The sequence below is a fragment of the Pieris napi genome, chromosome Z (assembly GCF_905475465.1).
Source record: "Pieris napi chromosome Z, ilPieNapi1.2, whole genome shotgun sequence".
NCBI classification, from domain to species: Eukaryota; Metazoa; Arthropoda; class Insecta; order Lepidoptera; family Pieridae; genus Pieris; species Pieris napi.
The window spans coordinates 11,437,870-11,450,189 of NC_062259.1; the positions used below are offsets into that span (position 1 = coordinate 11,437,870).

Here is a 12,320-nt window from a genome sequence, read left to right on the forward strand (position 1 = left end):
TATAATAAAAAATAGGGGTTGATCGTAGAAAGGTGAAAATTAGGGGTTGTATGCATTTTTTAATGTTGTATCATAAAAAAAATAAAGAATATTTTTTTTATCTAGAATTAAAAAAAAATGTTTAGGGGTGGACTACCCTTAACATTTAGGGGGATGAAAAATAGATGTTGTCCGATTCTCCGGCATACCCAATATGCACACAAAATTTCATGAGAATTGGTCAAGCCGTTTCGGAGGAGTTTAACCACAAACACCGCGACACGAGAATTGTATATATTAGATTAATAATGATCCCTTTATAGTTCCTGGCCTCCACACGACGTTTACCTTCACCGTACAAGTGTTAATAGCGTTAAAAGAAAATCAGTTATTAGGGTGACAACCTGTTTCGCACTCAGTGCTAAAAATCTCTTTACTGATAGCCCAACAATTCATTTCGTGTACAATATTCAAAATTCCTAAACATTTTTAATGTCATTTAACCGAATTTTACTTGTCATAACCATCGTGATTAACGACGTCATTATGTTTACGAAGCTTCACCTACTTTCCTAACACTGTTTTGATTTTATTACTCTAGTTTAGGTATAATTAATTATATAGGAACAGTGTCTAGTGATTAAGCGTGTAATGATAACACCCTAAGGATGTGCGTTCAAAGCCAAGCTATAAGAGATCTTTCGTTATATTTGTACTTTTAACACTTGCTCGAAACAAAAGAAAAAAAATATGAATACACCCTTTAGAGTTTAACCCAAGCAGTAAAATAGGTAAATCTCTCTCGAACATATTAAATATCATTGATTAATTAATCCAAACCTCCAAACAGAAATAACATACGACTGTTAAAACAGTCCTGAGATTTTAAACAAATACTAAAAGTAGTAATGTTTTTCTCTTTAAGCATATAAATTAAAAGGACACACTTTAAATTAAACTAGAGAAATAGAAAGACAAATTCCACTCATCAAAGTACTGAATGTCATCGTACTTTTAAGCTAAATATACACGTTAGGGAGCGTTCAAGTATTACGTAACGAATTTTAGGAGGGGGGGGTCTTCTTGTAAAACGTTACGATGTGGGGCGGGGATGAAATTACGCGTAATTGTTAATATTATTTTCGACTTTCCAGTACATTAAACCACATAATGGTAACTTTTAGGTATAAAGAGTCACTGGGTGGTCACGTAAAGGTTTTCTATTGGGTACAGAAAAACGTTACGGCGCGTTACATGGATGGGGGGTCAATAATCTCCGAAAATTGCGTGACGTCATACTTGAACACTCCCTTACTTTGTGTGAATTTATTATACCTTTAAAATAAATTTAAATCATTTTGAATTTAAAGTCAAAGATATATGGTTCAATAGCACCAACAATTTAAAATTATTTGCAGTTTTCAATATTTGGAAGTATGCTGGCTGTAAGCTTTTCCCTGTATATTGTATCGAAATTTTCCTCTTCTGAATATGAGGTACAGTTAAGTTCGAATGAAGATACCGAATCCTCAGGTGTCCAGACGCTCCAGGTAATACTATATTAATTAATGTAAATGCATATTTTTTACACTTCCTGACATTTATTATTAATTTTACAAATACACAATTGATCATAAACATCCGCCATGCATGTCAATAGGTTTAAGTTTGATTGATTGAGATTTGTTTAAACCCAATCAACACTGAATTTTATTGGGTCTATCTAAAACTGCTAGGTCACGTTAAATTTTTTGTTCCTACTCGTATAAGCAGTAACAATACTCGTAATGGATAAATATAAATTTGTACAACAATTATTAATAAAATATTAATTTAAAAGTCTCTGAATAAATAATGAAATATTCAATCCTGTAGTTAAAAAGTTTAACATTTTCATCGGTAGTCACTTATATTTAAAGTACCTTTTAAAATATGTTTGAGCCAGAGAGATTAATACAATTATTTCCACATATTTCACTCTCGAAGCCCTCTCATCAATAATTGTTTACTGCCATACGATAGTTGTAGTAGCAAGGCTCTCCATAGTAATAAAGTGCCTTCAATATACAAACTACTATCGCAAACATGGCATTACGTGGAATCATTCATAAAGTTACGCGTTAAGCTTACGAGTGTACTCTCCAGCAGATTATTCGACATCAACCGAGGTTAATGAAAAGTCGGAACATTGAAAGATAAATAAACGTTGTGTATATTTAGCGTCTTTGACAGAAAGCAGGACTTTTATATACATAGTGTAAATATTCCAGGCGAACGTCAAGAACACATTTACATTATGGAATGCCATTTGGTTTTCTTTGGGCTCTTTTATGCAACAAACTAGCGGCTACACACCGAGGTTAGATCCACTATTTTATCAACAATAAACGTAATATAAATTAATAAGGTGTACAAATACCTTCATCAATTAGCAATCGAATGAAACAATATCAGTTGACAATTTAACGAAATAATTGTCAAAGAATTAATGTAAAATTACCAGAAATACCTCGTGTATTATTTAATGTTGCATACATTTCATTCAATTCTGTTTTCATTGATGTTGCTATATTCGGTATGATTTAATAAAATAAATAGAGTCAGAATATTATGTCCAAGTACTGTCTGATTCACGTCGTCAGCGTTGGGAACCACACATGACGCTTTCATCGTTAAGTATTACAGATATTTATAATCATAAAACACCTTTGAGAAATTTAGTATGTTATTGAACAGTTATCATTAAAAATGTTTCATATAATTTCAAAATTCAGGTCCATCTCGGGAAGGATTGTTAGCGGTGTATGGTGGTTTTTGGCATTATTCGTAATGATAATGTACACGGCAAATTTGACCACACATCTGACTTTATCCCAACTCAATCCGCCACTAAACATGATAAATCGAGCGCACAAATGTCCTGCGGTAAGTCACATTTCATTTATAAAATCATATACCCTGCCATCTAGAAGAAATATTTTCAGTCAAAAAACATAATAAACTTACAATAGCACCCACTACAAATGTGATTTTTCAGGAATCCAACAAACCGTGTGATATGCTGATATCCGTAATGGAGACTGGACTACAAGATTTTGCGGTAGCCTTCCCTAAAGGATCACCCTTACGGTCAGTTATTTTCGGAACGAATGATATTACAATGTACATGTTATTGTCCATGTGCATACTCATATTGAACGTGGACAAAACGTTAGTACCACGTTTTAATAACATCTACGTTCCGTTTAAGGCGTAGAAGTACCTACTGAATCCATCACTATCCGTAAACATTTTACAAAGTAAAAATAAAAGCGCTTTTTCGGTAGTAACGTATCTATAATATCAATGGTCGGAACTAAATAAACATGTCATGGCGAATTGAATTATTTTATGACAACATTGCGCAATGCGATTGCAATATTTTACTGCTATGCGGTTTTAAGAGGCTTCGTGTGTATTTTTATTTTTTGTTTTTTATTGAATGTGCCATTTTTAGGGAGGGTGTTAATTTGGCGCTTCTAAAATTAAAGGATGATGGTGAACTGCACAGGCTTATACGCATATGGTTTATGCCGCTATCTTGCAAAAATAAGGTAAGATTTTTAGATAATTATGCATTTTGTTAGACGAAGACTCGACATATTACTCTTTTTGGTTAACTTATAACATATTTTATTCGTGAAACTCAGTAAACAGAATGAGTTTTTCAGACAATAACTTGTTATCACACTGAAGAAAGGCCTCATAAAGCACACAAATACCTATTATGTAAATTTTATTTCACTAGGGTATTTCACAGCATTTTTTTATTAATTAGGAATTCATTACATGCATGTATTATATATTCACTTGATTTAATAAAACATGAATTTATATGGCAACACTGTATATTTTTTAGATAAAGAATAGATTTTTTTGATTAAATAAATTAAACACGTTAACAAAGAGAAATCATTGGTTCAGACCAGTGTTTCCCAACCTTTGTAGTATCCACCCCCTATTCAACATACTAACTTTTTATTTTTATTTTTTTCTGCTTTAAATAAAAGAAACATAATTGATAACTATCATATTTTTCCTTTTTAGGAAAAATTTACTGGGAAATTCTTAATGATACACAGGGAGATACACAGGAATAAAACATATACCTAGTGAAAAACTTTTTTAATTCTAAATAATTTAAATAAATTTTCGAGTAGCCCCCCCTAAACAATCCCCCTGCGGGGCTTGGCCCCACGTTGGGAAACACTGGTTTAGACTGAATATTGAAAGATTTTTATGATAAAATGATATACGAGTAACTCAATGAAAAATAAAATTAGTCAAAATTTTAGGAATGTAAACTTTACTTTCATTAAAAAAAATACAGTGTTATATAAATGCACACATAGCTTATTTGTTCAAGTTTTGCGTGTGGAAGTGTTAAGTGGAAGAACAGTGTTTTGTTAGTCGCCTTATCCATGAAAATTCAAGAGAAATATTCAAGTATGTTTACATTAAGCTTCTTACTTTACGTGCCTTCGAACAACGTAGGAGCGATTAATAGTGGCTGTATAATATATACTGTTTACACTACACACATATCGCTCACAGAGGAGAAATTCTGAACATATTTCGCGTATAAATTAAAAGTTTTAAGTAATTCCCGACAATTATCGAGCTATCATCGGCTCATTAGTACTGAAATGGTTGATCAAAATGTAAATAATGAATTAAATACGCAAGCATCAAAATACTTGAATAAATTATCATAAATTGTAGCTAACACTGATCACGTCAGCTTTTTAACATTAAGATACCACATACAGATACACAAGACGCGAAACTTATAATACCATTATTTTGGGTTAATTAAAATAAAAGTGTTTATTATTAAAAAATATGTGTGGCACTCGGGGACTGCCGCGGTAAAGCTATTGCATAGCATTTTTTATAAACTTATGCAATATAATTGTTTATTTATTTTTTGCAGTATTTTGATATTAATTCAAGTTTTTTCTTTGCTTTTAATTCAATCTACCACTCTACCAGACTCAGACTAACACGCCTATCCGATCAGGCTAAACCGATGTGAGACGCAGTATGCGTTCTGTCCCACTCTAACGCGTATTGGCCGCAGCTATATTACGTCATCCTGTGTTAGGATTATTTCGTTACGGAATTTCTTGATTCGGTCGCCACGCTCAAAGCCCGCAATAAAATCTATGCAATAGTTTAAAAAAATTAGTAATAGTTTGATGCTTGCTTGATGATGCCTATAGCCATGCTAGTTGAGTAGTAGATTTTATATTTATAAAACATGCCTTTTATCAAATCAAATCAAATCAAAATTTATTTAATCAATCTAACCTTTGAATGTCAGTGTTTAAAAAGTACTCTTATACTGCGACCTAATTTCCAATTAAAGTTACGAATCCAGGGTAGTCGTTTTCTCGTTTTTTAATCGATGAAAGATATGAGACACTATAGATCCAAATAGAAGCTATAAAAGTGTTAACTGCGATGATATAATAGTCGACTCTGCATACAGCACCATTACATAAGATCCCATTTAACCCTCTTGTGACGAATTAAGCATGAGAACATATCTATTAATAATCTTATTTTTAAGTAACACAAAGAAATTTTTTGAAGTGAAACTTCTTTATCGACGTTGGAATAAAACTTCTTTATCGACGTATGGGAGAAATTTTATAGCAAATCGTCACGTTTTTCGGTTACGCGCCATCTTTTTCTTGTCCCTACCACGGTTGATCGGAAGAGATTCGAAGCCATTAATAACAAAATATATAATAACTATGAAAGTAATAATCATATTACAATTAATGAAATTCTGTAATAATTTAGTAGTAAAAAGGTAAAATAAAATAATTGTATTTGTATTCATGTCTATGATAATAAAAGCCTTTTGATAAACTTTATTTAACCAATTTCTGTAAAGTTGCATATAGTAGATCATTTTTCGTAAAATAAGGTCATAAAGAAGTTTCACTTCTTACGTGTACACCTAGTACACGCACACATTTTTCTTGTTACAGATTCATGGAAAGGAAATTTCCTTAAGCCAGATCGCCGGATTGTTCTTGATTCTGTTGGGCGGACTCGGATTGGGCCTGATAATCAGTTTTATCGAATATATTGTGCATCGTCGTAAAAAGCATGAGCAACCAATAAATCCCTCGCCACTTGGTACCCCTGTTAGGTCGCCCGACAGCCCCGTGATGCGAAGTATTATGAAACCATCCACACATCGCTCTCAGAATGAACGAGAGACCATTGACTGGAATGCTGCTAACTACGCCGTGGTATGTCAGTTTTCTTTGTCTTCCTTGTCATGTAAGCAATATTGTTGGGTTTATTGATTTATCTTTGGTGAGTCAATCTTCTCTATATAGGTTTTAATTTGTTACCTTTTGATTATATATGGCATTTCGGCAGTGTATTGAGGTTGTAATTTTACTTTGCTATCAATGCATTTCTGTTTCTATGATACATCCATTAGCATTCGGCCTAGTGCGTCTTAATTAAATTCGATTTAAACTTAAAACTTTCAGGCTAATTTTTTTTCCCGATGTCTTTTTTAGAGATTAAACTATTAAATAAATTTAATATATTTTTTTTAAATATTAATTAAACATTCTCTGGACTGAAATTTACTAGGCAACCCATATGGATTATATTTATTGACATATTAAATTATATATAAAATAAGTTTCATTAAATAAGCATCTCGGTGAAGGTCGTTGTATAGCGGGATCTTAGACCATATATTGTAACCATTCAATCAGTAACAGGTTATTATAAATACGATTACATTTTTGTTATAAAACAGCAATATTGGCAATAAATAATATGAAGTGGTATAAATAATAACTTCTTCCGTTTTATACAGACCGAGAAACAGATTTTCGTTTCAAGAATTCTCGTCAAAAACAGATTGTGTATCGGCTATACGCGCAATACAATAGTGATAATTTTATTGGTCTTAGTATAGAAGTTTTTAATCAGTTCAACGTCCCGGTAGACAGAAAGACTATGTCCAGCTTATGTTTCCACCACACTATTGTAAACTTCATGTTTTGGCTGTAGGCTGTCAGAATATAATGTAGGCAAGAATATCAGAACGACAAGATGGTGGATACCGATAATACGAATTGCTCATGAAAAATATGATTTTGAATGTCAAAGCAGACGTTTATAAATAAACTTTTAACAAGGCACTTTTGATTCTTACGTTCTTTAGTCAATAAGCACTTGTATGACGAAGGAAAACATCGATATATTATAATAATATGATATTTTAGACAAAACATTCCACGATTTTCTGAAGAATTATGTCTGGCAATTGACGGAGTTGGATATCAGGGTCATACGTTTACGTGTAATTGTATATTAATTATAATGAACATAATTCATCTATGCATCTATGGATCTCTTTACTCAAATTAAATTTTTTTATTTTTATTTTTTTAAATGACTCCGTTATCTAGAGAAGGATTAATTTTATGTTACTCTTAAAATAAGAAAGTGATAACCTACGCAATAGACATCTATACGAATTTTATAAAAGGTTATTTATGTGAAGGTCATGAAATGTTTAATTCCCAAACAGTATTTTATTAAGCTTGTTTAAAACAGTAATTACTAAGTTTCTGACGGCTCGTTTCGGAGAACTTTTAAAACAAACTTTAAATATCAATAGAGGGAGGATTCTTGATCCTGTTTATTCAAAAAATTAATTTAGCGGCCAAATGCCGTTCCGAACAGTTTGAAGCCCGTAATATAGCAACGTTAAATTTGAAAATTGTGATTTGTGTCTTCTGCATTTACTAACTAGATACAATTGTTTCGGCCGTAATTGATTCCGGGAACTTCGGCGCATTTTCTACACTACTTGATTATTACGAAATTCGATTTATTTCGTATGTATCTGTAGGATTCGATCACCGGATCAGCAAAAATTGTTTATTATTAATTTGATTTTAGTATATAATAATTCATCGATTTACAAAATACATACTTTCCTTTTTAAAATAGAAGTGAAACAATATAAAAGAATCATTTACAAAAGTCACGAAATATTATTTTAAATTCATATATGTAAATAGCAAAATGTATCGTGAATAAAATAGATATATGATCCGAAATTTACATTTCCTACCAGTTCTCAAATGAAAGGCGTGGTACGGTCGTCATGAACTGGCAAGCAACTTTGCGAGATACGCAAGTTACGTTAACGTTAAAATTTTAAACATGAAAATAACTAGAGACCGGTCATATTAGGGAAAAGTGTCATCATGTTGCTTTACTGTCTAGTCTAGGCCATCGGCCTAATAAATTTCAAATACGTCAAATAAGCTTCAGCTAGCAGTTAGCTAACAACGATGTCACAGCCAACTCATAGACAATCGGTATCACTGAAGTATTTCCGATCCAATTCGTCTTAAGACGAACGTCGACGACGTCCTTCAAGATAAGAGCGTACCAATTCGTAAGAGCCAAGTAACTCCATTGCGGTATCACTTAACTTCAGGTGAGCCTGCCCGTGCCCCTGTTCTATAAAAAAAACTTTATTGCATTTTTATTTGTTATATGGAAATTATTGTAGTAATGTAATCATTACATACAACAAGCCAACACAGGGAATTTAATCTCGAGTCGAGATCGTTAATTCGTGGTCTTATGGGATAAAGAATTACAATATCGCGAGATCTCGGTATTTTCGAGATTTCGAAACCTAGATATAATCGTTTAATTATATTTTTATTTTTTTTCCGTACGATAGAAATATTTTCTAGGCAAATGGAAAATTACGTCGCCTTGGAACTGTTCCAAGTCATCTTTATAATTACAGGATTACTCATGATAGTCATCTTTATAATACAATTTTCAAATATAACAACCCTGCGGTTGCATATATTCGTCGCTCAGAGATACGCTTGTACATCAAAGAGATTATTTTTTCTGATACTACAGCCACTTTATCTCGTTAATACTACGAGATCTCTTCATGATTGCTTCGGGATTAATCTCTATGGCAGGCCCTACCAACAACCAAAAGAAGTTTGAAGTTAAATCGAGTTTATTTAAAATTGCATAATTATGGAATGCTATTATATATATATATATATACATATATATATATGTATTGAAAGAGTATGTAATTTAAATACATAAACTAATAAAAAATCCCATCCAAACGTTTCCGTATCTAAAGTATAACGAGCATAATCGAATAATAATGTACAGCCCTGCGATTCTGTAACTCACTTTTCGAACTCACACAGCGGTTTTCGCATCGGCGGTCGCTCTCAAATCAGTCGTGAAGCAGTCATTTTATGATTTGGCATTCCGATAAACAATAAACTACAAGCTGACTATAAGCTATAAGTCTATAAACAATAAGCTACGACTGATTTGAGAGCGACCGCCGATGCGAAAACCGCTGTGTGAGTTCGAAAAGTGAGTTACAGAATCGCAGGGCAGGTGTGTACATAAATGACCTTTGTAATAAACACAAACACATCAGAATTCTGTCTTTTCCATACTCCGCTGCTTTGTTTGTTGTATACAATAACAGTCTATTTGTTAACAGTACGGATCACCAAGCCACCATGAATTCCAAGAGGAGACTCCGACGCATGAAACCTTCAGGCAGGTCTGATACTCACCTCCAGGCTCCAGGCGTATGCTTCGGGCCTCCCAACGACAACTCTCCGACTCCATAGAACTTTACCAACTGTAAATCCATGGATACGGCTAACGACGATGACTTCTTGGATTATTACGGTACGACCGACTGGGCATATATTAAACCAACTGTCGTGCTTAGGAATTCACTCACACTCACAAGAGTAACCAACTTGATAGTTCTTATTTAAATGGGCTATAACGTCATAATTCGGTAAATAAACCCGGGTCGTGTAAAGAGTTATGAAAAATCATTGGTCGTCGGCGTGCTCTAAATGGAACAAAAGCTATTTAGTATGCCATTGGCAGATGCTCAGAGCTTTCTATACATTTTACTTTGCAGCTCACGGTTTCCTGTCGTAGATGTTTTACTAAATGCGAAAGTAAAAAACAATATTTTCGTAATGAGTTATTGAAAATGGCCATGATCAATGAGTTTGTATCAATTGTTCACTGATCATGGAACTATTTGGCTGTTTACATTCAAATCAAACAGTTTTTAATTATATTTTTTGAAATTAAACTAATCCGTTATCTGATAACGTATAGTAAAACGAAAATTAAATAAAAATTAATAAAAATTTTACAATATCTCTACATGAATTTCAAATGGAAACAGTGTATATTAAAATTTAATACTACATGTTTTAATTAAAATTATTGTAAATGTTCTGTATGAATGATTTTTGATAAATTTTAAACGTGTTCTTCGAATATGAAATTAATTAAAATTGCATTGCTTTATCGAAATACATCGCAAATAATTTGAAAAGCCAAATGGCACAACATAAACATGTTTCATATTTCTGTAAATATCATTTTCAATATAATATACAGTACCTTAAATATCGTCGACAGGGTATTTTACTGAAAGAAGCCTTTATGTTATTTTTATAAGTTAGTAATTCTGCATTTAAAGATTTTCTAAAAATTTATTGCCTCGTCTGAGAATCGAACCGACTTAAATGTAAGAAAATAACAAACCTAATGATGCCAACCGAAAGAATGGCCAAAAACTAATAACTTTTATTAAGTAACGAATTTTATCAACAAAATTTAATCAAATTAAAATCAGTGGTAAGTGGGTACCTTTTTGTGAATGTGATCCCTCTTGTCTTTCACAAATCGCCAATCTTTTAATGAGTTCAAGATAAAATGATAAGAAAATCAACAGGCAGCGGGCCTGTTATCATTTTATGGTGAATACTCGATATGATTTGGCACAATTTAGTTTGTAACTCGCCCATGTTCTCGTATCGCTTTTTGTATAGCATATCTTTTACGTTTCCCCAAAAGAAGAAATCTAATGGTGTAAGGTCCAGGGATCTGGATTCGTACCAATCCAAGTAGGAAAACATTCATTTAGATAACTGTTGCTCTCCGCCTATTATAACCCGGAGCTCCATCTTGTTGGAAAATTATTTTTCTTCGCGGAAAGAAAAAGAGAAAATTTCTTATCTCATCTCTTACAATTTGAAGTATTTCTAAATACTTTGCTGTGTTAAAGGTTCCTTGCTAAAAATGGATTAAGAAAACCCGTTTTTTTAAAAGTCCGCACCAACATGAAAAACGCACTTGGTTATTCGTTTAAGTGACTCATAGGGGATTTTCTTTAGACCAAATACGATACATTATGTTTTTAATTTGATTTTAATGATTAATTTCATGCTATTCCTTTCTTTTCAAATACTTAAGAAGAGTTATTAGTTTTTGGCCATTCCTTCGATTGGCATCATAAAAGTACGTTTTTTATTGACGTGATAACGTCTTTAAAATCGTTTTAGTCGGGTGACATGTTCAGAAACTTGTGTCACACCAAAACCTCACGAGCGCGATCGCAGGTATAACGAGAGAGAGACGGACCGATCTCCCGTCTCATCTCGAGCGCTGCCAGTCATTCCGTGAATGTATGAAGAAAAATGTATATCATAGTCGAATAAGTAAACTTGTCATTTTACACCCGAAATTTATCATCAAAAGTGTGAATAAAACGATAGATGTAATTTAAAATTTGAAAAAAATTGTTATCTTCATTAATTCCTTACTTCCCAAAAACTTATATCACCAATAAGACGTTATCACGTAAACATCTCGATCGTAAACCTACTTTACAAACAACCAATATTTTTTTTTACGTTTAAGTTGGTTCGATTCCCAGACGATGCAAGTAATTTTTAGAAAATCTTTGGATGCAGAATTACTAACTTTTAAAAATAACATAAAGGCTTCTTTCAGTAAAATACACTAATATATTTAAGGTACTTTCCCTTCATGTCCCATAACTTTGGGACGCCCTGTAAAGTACTACGAATAAAAATCTTGCGGAGATCACGGATCGGCTAATTCTCTCCACTCCTCGTCTTTTAAACGATTGACTTAACTTGAAAATAAGGGTTTTCATCTTATTAGATATGGTAATTTTAATCTTATTACATACAGAATTAAATGTCGTAGAGATAAAAGTAGTTTTTAATGTTTCATGTTATTCGTTGTAAACTATTGTGAATCCAATGTTGCTTCAAAGACTGTCTTGAAATATGTTTCCTATCCCTTGCTCATATAGAATTACTTGGAATATATATAACGGCATGAACTTATAATTAATGTTAACATTAGATCTCCTTTAATTCGGATCTCATCTGTAGATGAGT

The 12,320-nt window shown here is 32.5% G+C and overlaps 1 protein-coding gene across 1 annotated transcript in view; it reads left to right on the forward strand.

The window, feature by feature from the left end:
* LOC125062581 (glutamate receptor 1-like) overlaps positions 1 to 9,874 on the forward strand; it is a 98,555-nt gene extending 88,681 nt beyond the window's left edge. Inside the window, exons 12-18 of the mRNA XM_047668590.1 lie at positions 1,398 to 1,529; positions 2,250 to 2,338; positions 2,754 to 2,904; positions 3,017 to 3,108; positions 3,476 to 3,572; positions 6,018 to 6,284; positions 9,575 to 9,874. Of these exons, the coding sequence (XP_047524546.1) occupies positions 1,398 to 1,529; positions 2,250 to 2,338; positions 2,754 to 2,904; positions 3,017 to 3,108; positions 3,476 to 3,572; positions 6,018 to 6,284; positions 9,575 to 9,643 (897 nt within the window). The 3' untranslated portion in view covers positions 9,644 to 9,874. The remainder of the gene's footprint in view (positions 1 to 1,397; positions 1,530 to 2,249; positions 2,339 to 2,753; positions 2,905 to 3,016; positions 3,109 to 3,475; positions 3,573 to 6,017; positions 6,285 to 9,574) is intronic.
* The last annotated feature ends 2,446 nt before the right edge of the window (positions 9,875 to 12,320 follow it).